The sequence below is a fragment of the Pelophylax lessonae genome, assembly GCF_965119305.1.
Source record: "Pelophylax lessonae genome assembly, chromosome: 5".
Lineage (NCBI taxonomy): Eukaryota > Metazoa > Chordata > Amphibia > Anura > Ranidae > Pelophylax > Pelophylax lessonae.
This window is the reverse complement of record NC_138772.1, coordinates 514,617,400-514,633,000: the sequence shown is the minus strand read 5'-3', so window position 1 is coordinate 514,633,000 and position 15,601 is coordinate 514,617,400. Positions and strand designations below refer to the sequence as shown.

Genomic DNA, 15,601 nt, shown 5'->3' with positions numbered 1-15,601 from the left:
GTTTTACTACGGTTCCTAGGCCTCTAACATTCCTTTTCTTCTAAACTCATTAGCTTTTATGTACTCGTCAGTATTATGAATAAATACTTTTTAACCTACTTTTAAATCTGTATTCTTTTGGACACCAGGCGCTACTTCCTTCCTACTTCTCCGAGTCTACAGGTGGAAACTACCATAAGGCTGTACCATCAAGGCAGCAGCCCAAACCCTAAGAGGTTTCATTACCATCCCTTAAAACTGGGAATGACCTACAGGAGGAATTCCCTTCTATTTTGCCCACACAGCCACCCACTTATGACTAGTGACTGATCCAGTCAGTCCAGTGTCTCCAGCACAAACAAGGCAGAACACATTGGTCACTGCTGGCACCTATATCCGCTGGCAGTGATTGCATGAAAAAAAAATCCAACATGCTGGTTGTACTGAAGTCCATCGATGCATTAACCAGCCTGCACATTGATTGAATCTTGGCCGGTACAGAAAGGAGCGGCAGAGGTTTGATCCAACTATGGCTGGCTTTAGATTTACCAGCAGCTATGTAGTTATCTACATAATCTAAAAATCTATCATTACCTTATCAGTTGGCAAATCTAAAGGTGAGTGTACAATCAGATGTGTGCACACAACCTTTCCATAAATTTAATGCAACTCTGTTATTCATGAATAAACTTGTATTCATTTTCAAAATGCAACTATTGCGTGTCCCTGATTTTGGTTTGCAATTCCCTGTACAGCAGAGCTTCGACTGTTAAAGTTAGCTCAAACTGGTTTCGGAGCATGCTTGAGGGGGTCTGAAGGAGTGGTTCACGCATGCTCCGAAACCGGTTACATTGTAGATCCATAGATGCAATTTCCTTTTGATACCTGTATTCACATATCTCTTAGATATATGGTGCTGTCCCAGGGTTGGGGGGGCTCATTTGATGGAATGGCAGATCTGGTAGCTGTGTCCAATCCTTTTTCATAGCTAATTAAATGTGTGGGGATTTTCACAAAATTGTAGCATCTTGCATAAATGTTCTTGCTGTTCTACCCCTCTCAACCTATTCCCTCTTATTTCTGTCAGCTTGTATGAAGAATGTGCCGAGTTACTCCACCAGTTGGCTGACAAGCTTCCAGCACCAGGTAATGTTTTTACCTCTTCACCCTTTTTATTTATATGCAAGCTAGACTTCTGATTTGGAGGTAGTTTTTTTCATGATGAATTGGGATGGTGGATCCCAACATTTAAAGGATAAGTTCAGTTTTAAAAAAAAAAAAAAAAAAAAAAAAAAAAAAAAAATGTGTAAATTTTTTTTTTTTAAATTTTTTTTTTATTTTTTTTATTCTTTGGAGCCTGGAAAGCAATGCACTCATGAGCAGCATATTGTGGGTGATATGTGGAGATCTTGCAGACTGTGTAAGCTGTATGCTTGTACCTCGTACGAACATTCAGTAACACTGACAAACTTTCAATAAACTACCACAGCGTTTAAGAGTGCCATGGTGGTTAATTGAGAACTGCACCCAGACAGCCAAATGCAGTCAGTAGTTGTATTTCCCCATTCACAAAACTCTGACTTTTTTGAATTGTGGAAGCAGACATGGGGTGAAGATCCCTGGTCTGCTGTCACATCAGGGATCTGTGGTGGCAGCTGTAGCCCAACATGTTACACCCTGAATACTGGTGAACATGTTACAAAAGGTTACATAGTTGCATAGTTACATAGTTGGTGAGGTTGAAAAAAAGACATCAGTCCATCCAGGTGATGGACTGGTGAACATATCTTTTAAATCTCTCCAGAGCCTGCACTGGCTGAGTTGGCTGAAAACTGGTCACAGGAGTGCTGAACGAACTGGGTCACTTTTATGACGCACTGGAGAAGCAGCGCCAAAAGCGATTTGTCCCTACTTTTTTCCTTTTTTAGATAGCTGTGAAAACCAATCTCCAGAATCCAACATCCTCCTTGAGTGCCAGTTCACATTTGTGCAATCACAGAGATTGCATGTAATTCGGAGCGCACTGCTCCTAAAATGACATGTGATCTCTGTGCGGTGCAAATTCAGCCATACAGTTTGTATGGCTGAATTTGCACCGAAATCACACTGAAACACGCACAGGACCCTTTTTTTGGTCCGCAGCAGAATCGGATAGCATGGTGGTTTACACTATTGCGATCCGATTCTGTGCGAACTTTCAGATCGCAATGCAATCTGATCTGGGGGTGTCGTTAACTTTTAATTGACACCCCCAGCGCATCGCATATGGCAGTGTGAACTGCCAGGGGTGCGGATGCGATGCGGAAATACGCTGTATATTCGCAGCGTTCCTGCATCGCAGAAACGTGTACCGGCACTAAATCGGTCTGGTGGCCCCCCATTGGCTGTCGCTTCACTACAGCATAAACAAATGAATGTTTGTTTATCTTTAAAGTTGTGTTGTATATTCTGGTTTACAGGGAAAGCATTGGTGGACATCCTACTGATCTCCCCGGATGTTCCAAAGTTGAAGGAGTGTTTACTTGCACTGGGGGCAATCAAACACCTGAGAGAATGGCATGCGGCGAAGATAACTATTGTGACAAGAGAAAATAAAGGGTAAGGCTGAAACTAGGATCCGATCTTTTTCCCTTTTTGGCGGTACTTCCCTTATCTTCACTATATAAAAATGCTGCATAACAGCATTCACACCATTTATGGAAAACACAATGGTTTTTGATCAGGTTCACTTTAGTTTTAGGGCTCGTGTACACTACAGCTTGTAAATTTTTTTTTTTTTTAGGAGCTTTTGCCTTGGTTTTTTTGTTTTGTTTATTTTTTTGGCAAAGCTTCTAAACTCCACTCCTTAAAACTGTGTGTCCATGTACACGTAGGCTTTTATAAGATTTTAGGAGCTGCTGCAGTTAGGCATTCAGGATAGGAACATTTTGACCGCCGGCTGCAAAATGCAATAAACGCTGCGCGATTTAGCATTTTCCCATGGGCAGTGGTCAACCTAGTGGATGTGTACATTAGCTGTTGGGTGTGTAGGTGTGTGTGTGTGTGTGTGTGTGTGTGTGTGTGTGTGTGTGTGTGGGGGGGGGCGGTTCACACCAGTGCGGCTTTAAAATCCCGCTACTTCAGTGTACTTTCAAAGCTGCAGATCAGTGCGATTTGGATGTACGATGTAATTGTTGCTTGCAACTTCATTTAGCAGATGTCAATGCAAGTTGCAGTGAAATTGCAGAAAAGTATTGCAGGAACATTTTTACAGTCGCAACGATTTGAACGGTTCAATTACTGCAAACAGGTTGCGACTTGTGTGTGTGTGTGTGTGTGTGTGGTGTTTTTTTTTTTTCCTCTCTCTATCTCTCTCTCTCTCTCTCTCTCTCTCTCTCTCCTGGGAAGGCTGTCCACAAGGTTTAGTAGTGTGTCAATGGGAATGTTTGACCTTTCTTCCAGAACATAATTTTGTGAGGTCAGGCACTGATGTTGGATGAGTAGGCCTGGCTTGCAGTCTCCGCTCTAATTCATTCCAAAGGTGTTCTATCAGGTTTAGGTCCGGACTCTGTGTAGGCCAGTCAAGTTCCTCCACCCCAAACTCGCTCATCCATGTCTTTATGGACCTTGCTTTGTGGCACTGGTTCGCAATCATGTTGGAAAAGTAATGGGCCATCCCCAAACTGTTCCCACAAATTTGGGAGCATGAAACTGTCCAAAATGTCTTGGTATGCTGACACTTTAAGGGGGCCAACCCCTGAAAAACAACCCCACACCATATCCCCCCCCCTCCCCCCCCACCAAATGATTTGGACCTGTGCACAAAGCAAGGTCCATAATGACATTAATGAGCGAGTCTGGTGTGGAGGAACTTGATTGGCCTGCACACAGTCCTGACCTCATCCTGATAGAACACCTTTGGAATGAATTAGAGCGGAGACTGTGAGTCAGGCCTTCTCGTCCCAACATCAGCGCTCACAAATGCGCTTCTGGAACAATGGTCAAACATTCCCAGAGACACACTCTTAAACCTTGTGGACAGCCTTCCCAGAGGAGTATTAAAGGAAAAGGGGGGGGGGGGGGGGGAATTGGCGCTGCCTCAGTAATTCTGTCTGTAATAGTGTGTGGACAATATATAAGATATTAACGTCGGATACACACAGGTGCTGTAGTGCAATAAGTGTCTACAGTAATAAATGTAACCACAAACAATAATGGGTTGCCAAAATAAATAACAGCAATGGTAAATATATACATATAATTATAAGTTATAAGGTGTCACAGTGCAATAAGTGCTAAAGTGAGGTGTGCAGCAACTGTAATAAATGATAAAAAAGAAAAGGTGACCCAATGTGCACCAATAAATGTATAAGTAAATTAAACCTCAGTGTGTGAATCTTTGTAGAAAATGAGAATTCATCAAGTGAACAATGATAATATCAATCAACTTTAAATTGACAAAAAATAAGTGAAAAATGGTGAATAAATTATCTAGTAACTCTGTAAATATGATGAATAAAGTGTTACTTATTTTTTTGTCCACTTTAGCACTTATTGCCCTGTGACGCCTTATAACTTATAATTATATGTATACATTTACCATTGCTGTTATTTATTTTGGCAACCCATTATTATTTGTGGTTACATTTTATTACTGTTGACACTTATTTGACTACAGCTCCTGTGTGTATCTGACGTTAATATCTTCTCTATTGTCCACACACTATTACGGACATAATTACCCAGGCAGCGCTAGTTCACCAGAGCTTCAAAGGTTGCCACTGGAGTCCTCTTCCACTCCTCCTTGACGACATCATGAAGCTGGTGGATGTTCGAGACCTTGTGCTCCTCCACCTTCCATTTGCTGATGCCCCACAGATGCTCAATAGGGTTTTAGGTCTGTCGAAATGCTTGGCCAGTCCATCAATTTTACCCTCAGCTTCTTTAGCAAAGCAGTGGTCATCTTGGAGGTGTGTTTTGGGTCGGTATCATGTTGACATATTGCCCGGTGTACAAAGGGAGGGGATCATGCTCTGCTTCAGTATGTCACAGTACATGTTGGCATTCATGGTTCCCTCGATAAACTGTACCTCCTGAGTGCCGGCAACACTCATGCAGCCCCAGACCATGACGCTCCCACCACCATGCTTGACTGTAAGCAAGACACACTTGTCTTTTGTACTCCTCACCTGGTTGCTGCCACACACGCTTGACCCCCATCTGAACCATCTTGGTTTCATCAGACTACAGGCCATGGTTCCTCTAATCCATGTCCTTAGTCTGATTGTCTTCAGAAAACTGTTTGTGGGCTATCTTGTGCATTATCTTTAGAAGAGGCTTCCTTCTGGGATGACAGCCATGCAGACCAATTTGATGCAGTGTATGGCGTATGGTCTGAGCACTTGACAGGCTGACCCCCACCCCTTCAACCTCTGCAGCAATGCTGGCCAGCACTCATACGTCTGTTCCCTAAAGACAACCTCTGGATATGACGCTGAGCACGTGCACCCAACTTCTTTGGTTGACCATGGGGAGGCCTGTTCTGAGTGGAACCTGTCCTGTTAAACAGCTGTATGGTCTTGGCCACCATGCTGCAGCCCAGTTTCAGGGTCTTGTAAATCTTCTTATACCCAAGGTCATCTTTATGTAGAGCAACAATTCTTCTTTTTTTTTTTTTTTTTTTTTGGATCCTCAGAGTTCTTTGCTATGAGGTGCCATGTTGAACTTCCAGTAACCAGTATAAGAGTGAGAGTGATAACACCAAATTTAACATACCTGCTCCCCATTCACACCTGACACACCTGAGACCTTGTAACACTAACTAGTCACATGACAAAGGGGGGGGAATTGGTAATTGGGCCCAATTCTATCTAAACTTGTCCCACCTCTTCCGATGAAGGTACCATCTCTTCAGGGGGAGGGAGGTGAGAGGGGGCTCCCCCCCCCAATAATACAGTGGGAGGTTCTTCCATTCCCCCCCCCCAATGAAAACACCAGGTCCTCACCTTCCCATAGCCAGCCGGGTCCTTTTTTCCAGCTATGTGTATTCATGCTGCTGCGGCATGATCACAGGCTGGGGCTCTGACCTGTTTTGCCAATTTACTTCTGGGATTGGAGGCTGTGGTGGGTACCTCTGGCGGGTGTCACCCAGGTGTGGTCTGCACCCACCGTAGCGACACCAAGGCTCTTAGTGTCCTTTCTGCTTTTGTGGCGGCGCCACCTCCCTTAAAATTGGCACCCAGGGCAAACACATTGTTTGCCTCATGGTAGATATAAACACCCCTGGTATAGCTGATCCTGTGACTCCTTTTGTACGTTTGGGTTCAATGACCTGAAACATGCATGTAACCATTAAGTCAGAGCAAACCTAGAACCCTCAATTTGCATACTGGTTTCATGTCCGTGTCTCATGAGACCATTGGATCAGTATGCCAAATGGGCAATTAGCATTTTTAGGAGCATTTGTGATGGTGCAGGATTCTGTAATCACCAAGTATTTCTTTTACAAAAGTTTTTATTGGATAACAAGCATAGGCATACAATAAGTCCATGCAAATGAATACAATGAAAAATGGAACACGTGAACAGAGAACATTATGAGAAACAAGTACAAAGGCATAACTGTACAGAAGATACCATGAATAGGCGTATACTTATACGGAAGGCGTTAGAGTGGAGATGACTAGCCTCCCAGATTCAGGTAGCAAAAATATATCTATTACCTTCTGAAAACGAGACGAGCATTAGAAAACAAGATGAACCATATCAAAATAAGTTCCACTGATTATGAATAGACATGTTCATTTGGTATAAAGCACAGAGGCGTGCCAGTACAGACGAGACACAGAGAAGAAAGAAGTGACAGGGGAAAAGCGAGCGCAGGAGAGAGAGGGAAGAAAGGGGGGGAAAGTGGAGGGGAAGGGTAGGTCCTGCGGGGTAAATGCCCGGGGAGCAATTAAATGGGAGAGGAGTGTCGCATGGAATCTGGATGGGTTAATGTACGAAATCCAGGGGTCCCACACTTTATCGTGGGAATCAGTGGCTATAGCAGTCAATTTTTCATTGGTCCGAACATCATTCATGCGATTTTTGCCTGCCTCGAAGCTAAGCAGTGGAGTCTTCCAGGACCAAGCTATAGTCCATTTTGTAGCTGTAAACAGATGCTGGGCAAGTTGGCGTTGTCGACAAGAGTTCAATTAAAGGTTTACGTAAAAGTGGCTCATATGGGTCTCTTTTCAGATTAATATGGAAAATATTGCAAAGCATAGATCCATAGTCTGCACACCTTGGGGCATGTCCACCAGATATGGGCCATGGTTCCCTCATGAGAGCATCCCGGAAAACACAAGGGTGAGTATTTTGGGTTTAAATCTGGCCAGTCTAGCAGGGGTATAATACTATCTGTAAAACACCTTGTAGGCATTTTCCAAAATGAATACTTTACGAGAGCATTTCAAGAGAGCAGCTGTTATATTCTGCCGGTCTTGCTTGTCCAGCCGTCTCCCCAGTTCTGATTCCCATTGCGAATGGTAAATGGAAAGCGGAGGCTTGTCACGAGAGATAATCATATAGGAGCGATATGAGCCCTGGTGAGTGGGGCCTCGTCCTGCAAATGCTTTCGAAAGGGGTTAGCGTATAGAGCAAAGGTTTGGATTTAATAGGTTGCTGGAGAAAATGGTGAAGTTGAAGATATCTGTAATGTTCATGTAAGATCTAAGGGCTCCAAAAGGAAGTATTTTAGTGGGGGTGAATAGCAAGTGAACATCCACAAAACCATGGTCCGTCCACCAGGAAAACTATTGAGGGTTGACATAGCCAGGTGGAAACATAGGACATGGAAAAAGATGTAGTAATGGCAAATGGGGGGAGATTAGGTTGGCCGAATTAGAGTCCCACAGGCAAAGAGAGTGAAGTAAACACGGCCTCGGGTTGGGCGAACAGTGTTTTGGAGGAAGCCAAGGTATAGAAGAGAGAGGGATTGGATGGGAATCTACAAAATCAATCGTCGCCCATAGTGTCATTTGAAAGATGTCATGCAAATGGGATAGCTATAGATGCCGCAGTATAGTAAGCGTGTAATTTGGGGGCCGAGAAACCGGCTGATATCCTACGGGCATACAGAACTCTCTTGTTGATACGGGGTCGAGAAGTACCCCAAATAAACTTCAGGAGTTTGCGCTGGTGGATACGCAAAATGTGTGAGGGGATTGAAACCGGCAGTACACGAAAGTATTACAATAGCTTTGGGAGGTAAGTCATGCGAACAGCAGTAATTCTGCCAAGACAGTGACAAAGAGGAGAGCAGATCAGTCAATGGTCGAAAAAGGGGTGGATAGTTGACGGTGTATAGGTCACCATACTCTGGGGAAAGCTTAACCCCCAAATAAGGCAGGGTGGGATGCCACTGAAAAGGGAAGGCCGATTTTAAGTTCTTCTGGGGCAGGGTGACTGACATCGCTTTAGACTTGGTAGGGTTTATGTGCAGCCCAGAAAAGACAGCAAACGAATCCAAGAGAGCTAAAAGGTTGGGCAAGGAAATTCTAGGAGACCTGAGGGACAATAAAATGTCATCCGCGAACAGGGATATTTTATGTATCGAGCCTGCGACCTCAATACCTGAAATATCATGGTGTGAACGGATTGCTTTGGCTAACTGTTCCAAGGCCAAGATAAATGAGAGAGGGGATGATGGGCATCCCTGTCGGGTTCCCCCGTCCGATAGGAAAAGGAGGGGATTCAAACCCATAGTATTTAATCTTGGCCTGGGGGCAGTCATAGAGAGCCGTCAGCCAGGCCAAAAAAGATGAACCAAAGCCATAATGGTGGAGGTACAGTCATAAGATAAGGTGTCAAAGGCTTTAGTTACGTCTAATGATAGCAGCATAGCAGGTATCGAACGTTGGTGGGCGACATGTTGTAGTTGTATGATCCTCCTAATAGCGTCGCCTTCCCGTCACCGGTGTACAAAACGGACCTCATCTTTCTTGATCAGGCAGGGGAGAAAGGAGTTTAAATGGTTGGCTAGGATTTTAGTGAGGAGTTTCATATCTCTATTGATGAGGGATATGGGACGAAAGTTAGCCCAAGAAGAATGATCCCGATCTGGTTTTCGGTAGCATAACAATATTGGCAGTTAAAAGATTCGGGGTCAGAGATTGTCTGTCTGTGTTTAACCGCATCATACATTGCTGTCAGATGTATAGTAACTAAGTAGAACTACTGTACTTACCGAAAGGCGGTATCTGTACTTTCCTGGAGTAGAATATTTTCTTCTACTTCCACTTTTACTTCACTACATTTTTTCAATGATTTCAATACCTCTACTCCAATATATATATATTTTTTTTTGTGCTGCATAGTTACTCGTTACAATTATAAAAATTACCACTGCCAGAACAGTAGATGGCAGGTTTCATGAAGCTCAAAACATGTGTATTATCAGCGCATACGAAAATAAATGCTACTGTATGTATAAATAAAAGCTGCATTTGAAATAATAAAAAACAATATGATGTTCAAACTTTTGACTTCTTTCTTTAATAACTACATAGCACAGTACTTGTACTTTTACTTTCAGTACTTGAGTAGCAAAATTAAAAAAAAAATACTTGCAATACTTAAGTACAAAAAATGTTAAATACTTTAGTACTTCTACTCAAGTCACTTTTTGATCGAGCACTTGTACTTTTACTCAAGTATGGGTTTCGAGTACTTTATACAACTCTGATTGCTGTTAAGGGGGGGGGGGGGGGGGGTCAGAACTGCAGCAAATTTCTTATAGTACAATGCAGTAAAGCCGTCCGGACCCGGTCTCTTGCCCACCTTCAGTTCTTTAACGCATTGCAAAACCTCAGACTCCTAATCACCGTGTATTTTATTTTCAAAGTACCTTTTTTAAAGTATGTTTTCTTGCAGGTGGCACAAGATATCGAACTACCTCTCTGCTTCTATAGTTGCTCCCGAATGTCTAAGGAATTCAGTTGACCCCCATGAGTTATGGAGAGGCTCTACTGAAATATATGAGCGCAAGGTAAACTTTTTTTTTTTTTTTTTTTTGCAATCAGCCTTTAGGTTTAAATTTCAGTCACCCTTCCTAACCATCCCAGGGACCCCAAATTCAAGGCTCTAATATGTAAAGAAATATGAGAGGTAGCACACGTCCCAACCTTTAGCATATCTTCTGTATCTCTTTATTGGTGCTTCAGCATAATCAGGAGCCGTTAGAACTAATAGAAAGTTGCAGGAAGGAGTGGGCTAGCTCTTAACCTTTTTTGAAGTCAAAATGTGCCCATGTTTTGGGTTTGACCTAAAATTGTGAACCCTACCCCTGTAAAACAACCAGCTGGGTTTATTTACTAAAGACAAATAGACTGTAAATGTGAAGCTTTATTTTGTAAAGAATACCCAATCGGGTGCAAGGAAAATGTTTAAAAAAGCATTTTTTTTTTCTTGCACATGATTGGATGATGGCAGTCAGCAGAGCTTTACCACATTTACTAAGCTCAGTAGAAAATTAGTGCAACTGCATTTGCAAAGTGCACCATCCATTTGCACTTTGTAAATCGACCCGATTCAGTTTAAAATAGAAATAAAAGGCGAAACTTTGTGTGTGTAAAAAAAAATTACTCCCTCCCCCCTCCTCTATCTCTATTCTAAGCTGCATAGGGAGTTTAGAGAGCTGGGGGAGGAGAAACAGAGAACTACACTGATCTGAGCACTGGGCGACAGGCGGGCTGGGTTCCCAGCGAGAAAACATACCATGCTGTGCTCTCATGCCTAGCATGGCAAGTTTTTTTTTTTTATAGTTAGAGGGAGTGACAGGAACACCAGGAAGTCATACAATGAGAACAGGATAACTTTTTTTTTTTTTTTTTTTTTTTTTTTTTTTTTTTCATACAAGCTTGGCTTATCTTGCCTTATCATGTAAATGCTTTATTTTCAGCTTAGCTCAGAAGTGGAGTTTCCAGATTTTTGTTTGAGATCTTCTGGCGATGTTACCCCATCACAGTTTCTGAGACACAGCAGTGTGCATAATCACAATGACAAGAATTCTTTACTACCAGAGGTATGTATACTCCATTATGGCACATATGATACATTGTACCATGTAATTTGTGTTCTTTCCAAGCTAGTATCTTTAAATCTAGCCACAGCTGTTTTTAGCATGCATTTTCCCACTCCCCGAGTGTGTACACCTAGTGTGGTCCCTTCAAATCCATCAGCTGATTCAGACCCACTCCCCCTGCTATGCAAACGTGTTTGTGTGTTTTTTGTCAGGTCAGCAGCTGAGCTCTCATTTCCACACCTATCAACTCTTCTCAGATTGCTTAATGCCTGTATACACAATCAGAAAATCGTGAAAAATACAGCTTTAGATGGGATCGTACAATAATCTGTTCGTTGGCACAATGCTTTCAAGACATGATAATGACCGTTCATCCGATTTTCTTATCTGATTGGACAAGCATGACAATTTTTTCTTGTACGTTGCCAGATCATAGGATTTAATCAGCACGGTTGTCATTCGAAATTACAACACAACACACTACAGTATATCACTTCCGATATTTTTTTTTTTTTTTTTTTTATCTGTCTGAGAATTTTCATCACTTTCTTTTCTATGAGAATAGTATGGAGAAAATAAAGACGCTCAATAGCCCAATAATCCTAGTCACTCACACAACAAACAGCTTTTTCTTCAGAGCAGAAACAGGTAGGACTCTGCTATAAAGTTTGTTAAAATTCCTGCAATGTACATCACAAAGGGGATTGTATTTTTTATTTTCTCTGCAAAAGTGGAGTTACTCTTTAAACCTGCCTGATGCATATACTGACTTGTTATATCAGCTAGGCATAAGTCTCAGAGGTTCCAGTTCTTCCTTCCTTCTTCTGTGATGGTTTTAGTGGGGCCTCTTTCCTTATTTGTTGGGACAGTTTTTTTTTTTTTTTATTACATATTCTTTATTTTGCAAAGAAATTGGGTAGTTTAAAGTAAAAAAGGGAACAATTATACAGTATACAAAGCCTGGAAGTGGTGGATACAATGGGAATTTAATACATACCATAGGTATATACAAGGCATGGTCACCTAACCATGCTCCAGCATTGTTACCCCCCCATCATGTACAACCTTTATGAAAAATCTAGGTGGACCTCCTGACACACGGTATGCAGCCATGCTCCATTGTTGTCATTGTCACTGTCGCAAAACCAGTCCAGAGTGCTGCCAGTGCTGGAGCGAGTACATGTAGAAAGGAAGTGACTGCAGTGAAAGTAGTGAGATGTAAGAAAAAAAACGAAATAATGTGTGTGTGTGTGTGTATGGGTATATGTGTGTGTGTGTGTGTGTGTGTGTGTGTATATGTATGTATGTATATGTATGTGTGTGTATATGTAGGTATATATATATATATATATATTTCTCTTACGTCCTCCGACAGTCGCCGCCTCTTCATATTCGTCACATATGGGGTATTAGACTTTGCTCCGAAGGAGTAGCTAGGCAACAGAATATGTTAACAATAAAGCTTTAACATATCCCACCCTCAAGGGGTGGTCCCCTCAGTCAATACCCTCCTACTTCCTGCAACCATATCTCAGTTTTAATGTCTAGCTTGTCAGGAGTGGCTGGCTCTCTCTGTGCTGGGACTTTTTGTCCCAGACTCTTTCTTCTTTTTGATATTTTGTTTGATTTTTCTCTCTACCTTTACTTAGATTTTTCTCTCTACCTTTACTTAGCTGTTATTTTTGTCAGCATTAGTTAGTTCTTCGGACGAAGAGGATCATGCGGACTGGGTCTCGGGCTGATCCCCCTGGTCGCAGGTCGTGGGTCAGTGGCTTCCCAGTCTGCCATCGAGCGTTCAGCCAGGTAACGCTCCTGGCACGGTGAACGACCCATCCCTGTTCGGTGCAGGGATGATTGGTGAGGTGGCTACCTCACCGGACGCTGTGCGGTTTCTGAACCGCCATTGTGTGCGTCTTGAATTGCGACTCTCCCTGCCTCATGTGCAGCGGCTTGTTCGCCTGTGCGGGTTCCCCACGCCATGTGAGGTAAGTGTATCTATGTGGGGACCTGTCTGTCTGGGGGGGGTCTCAGTCTGGGACTGTGTAACCTGCCTTTAATCACACTGCTTGTCTCCCTATATCTCGGCTGCATGCTGTGGGCTGCAAGGGGGGGGGGAGTTGTATGACACTGAGTATGTCAGGCTGGGCAGTGTGAGGAGCTGTGGGGCATGTTTTTAATGGCATGTTGGGGCATATACAGCGATCGCTGCGGCGATCTAACATGTATCCATATAATGGGATAATATTGTGTGTGATTTTATGCACTGTGGAGCGGCGATTTCGGCGCCAAACGGCGCCATTTTACCGGCGCCCGCTCCGGCCGCATGGTTTACATGCACGGCGGCCATTTTCTTGTAGCCTCCATAGGCTTACATAGAGCGCCCTGGCAGCATCACTTCCTCTCTCCTGGAAGCACCGATCGAGGCAGCAGCAGCAGCGGAGTCTCCTCAGGTTTTATCCTTCTATTCCTGTGTTCCATTGCCTGTATTCAGTCTGTATATTCCCTGTGGGGGTCTCATTGTGCCTGAGTGTGGTGCGGTGGGCTGCGCTTGCCGCGCTTGCTGTAAGGGGGCAGTTAACCCTTGGTTGTCTGGCATACAGGGGCAATGGATTCTCAGGAGGGCAAGTTTCCCACAGTATTGGTGGAAAGCCAGGGGACCGCTGTTTCCCCCCCAGGGGGGGATTTGGCCACTATTGTGGCTGGCCTTGCTGCACAGGTGCAAATGCTGGTGGCTGCTCAATCTACTAAACGGCCCAGAGTTGCTCTGTCCTCTGATTCTGAGGGTGAAGGTGATGGGGCTGTTCTGGCGGGGACCCCCCTATCGGGGTCCCGCTCCTCTCTTGATCTAGTGGGGTCTGAGGTAGAGGCTGAAGTTGAGGGGGTTGATAATTCTCCCCCTGGCTCGCCTGAAGAGCTTGCAATCATGGATGAGTTGATTGCTTCCATTAAGCAGACGCTACGTTTGCAGGACGAGGTGTGTCCCCCAGCTGCCTTGGCGGCTTATGGGACGCAGAGAAAACGCAGGACGCCGCAGGTTTTTCCCTGCAATGCTGATTTTCAGCGCGCTGTTAAGGACCAATGGCGCGATTTGCGCAAGCCTTTTGCGGTACCAAGTAAATTTAAGCTGCGTTATCCTTTCTCGCCTGCCACTGATGAACGGTGGTGTGTGCCTCCGCCAGTGGATCATGCTATTGCGGTTTTGAACAAAGCCACTGCGATCCCTGCAGAGGGATCCCCTGTTTTCCGTGATGCCACGGATAGGAGACTGGAGTCTCTTGCCCATCATACTTATTCTGTTACGGGTTCTATGCTTAAGGCTCTGTTTGCTTCTCTCATGGCGGCCCAGGCGATCGCAAGTTGGACGCAGATGCTTAGGCGCGTCCTAGTGGCCGATTCGGCCTCGGCGGCGACCCTGGATATGGTGGATCAGATCCACCAGGGTGTCATGTATCTGTGTGATGCGGACCTGGACCTGATTCCGTTGGCCGCGCGTGTGCACAGCGTGGCGGTGTTGTCTCGCCGCCTGGTTTGGTTGAAATGTTGGTCGGTGGACCAATCTTCACGTAAAACCTTAGCCAATCTGCCTTATGATGGGTCTCGCTTTTTTGGGGAGTCCCTGGATGTGTTGATTAAGGGGATTACCGGGGGTAAGAGCACTCTCTTGCCCCATTTCCCCAAGGCTAAGGGGGCTTCTGGGAAGAAGCATGCTCATTTTCGGCCCCCTCAGGGGTCCTTTCGTGCCTTTCGGCCGCACTACAAGGGCAAACCGTTCAAGGGCCAGGGCTCTCAGAAGAAACCCTGGTCTGGGAAACAGAAGTCCGGCCAATCCGGACCTGCGGCCCATAACAGTTCGGCCTGAAGGGGCGCCCTCACCCAGTTTTGGGGTGGGGGGACGCTTGCTCGGTTTTCTTCAGCCCTGGTTGGCCCGTGTGCGGGACAGATGGGTTCTGGAAATCGTTCGATCTGGTTACAAGATCGAGTTTCTCTCTCGGCCAGAGAGCAGATTTTTTTCCCTCAAATCTACAACTGTCTCCAGAGCGCCTGCGGGATCTGCACCTGGCGGTGCGGGACCTGAGGGCTCAGGGAGTGGTGGTTCCGGTGCCTCATCGGGACAGATTTCGGGGGTTTTATTCCAATCTGTTCACCGTGCCCAGAAAGGAGGGCAAGGTTCGTCCAATTCTGGACTTGAAAGCTCTGAACCGCTCTGTGCGGGTTCGCAAGTTCCGCATGGAATCCCTGCGCTCGGTGGTGGCTGCCCTGGTTCCGGGGGAATTCATGGCCTCCATCGATTTGAAGGATGCGTATCTTCACATCCCCATATTCGAGGGTCATCAGAGATACCTTCGATTTGCCATTGCGGAGGATCACTACCAGTTCGTGGCGTTGCCCTTTGGGCTCGCCTCGGCTCCGCGGGTCTTCACCAAGGTGCTTGCACCGGTTCTGGCATTATTGAGAGCCCAGGGCATTTCTGTCCTGGGGTATCTGGACGACATTCTGATTCGGTCTGCGACCAGTCAGGGTCTGGAGAAGGACCTGTCTGTCACGATACAAACTCTGCAGGAGTTCGGTTGGACGATA

General features: G+C 44.8%; 1 protein-coding gene across 1 annotated transcript in view; it reads left to right on the top strand.

Annotated features, from left to right (window-relative positions):
• MTBP (MDM2 binding protein) overlaps window positions 1-15,601 on the top strand; it is a 146,817-nt gene that overhangs the window by 16,317 nt on the left and 114,899 nt on the right. The window contains exons 5-8 of the mRNA XM_082257933.1: window positions 1,067-1,125; window positions 2,439-2,577; window positions 9,874-9,988; window positions 10,901-11,023. Coding sequence (XP_082114059.1) covers window positions 1,067-1,125; window positions 2,439-2,577; window positions 9,874-9,988; window positions 10,901-11,023 — 436 coding nt within the window. The remainder of the gene's footprint in view (window positions 1-1,066; window positions 1,126-2,438; window positions 2,578-9,873; window positions 9,989-10,900; window positions 11,024-15,601) is intronic.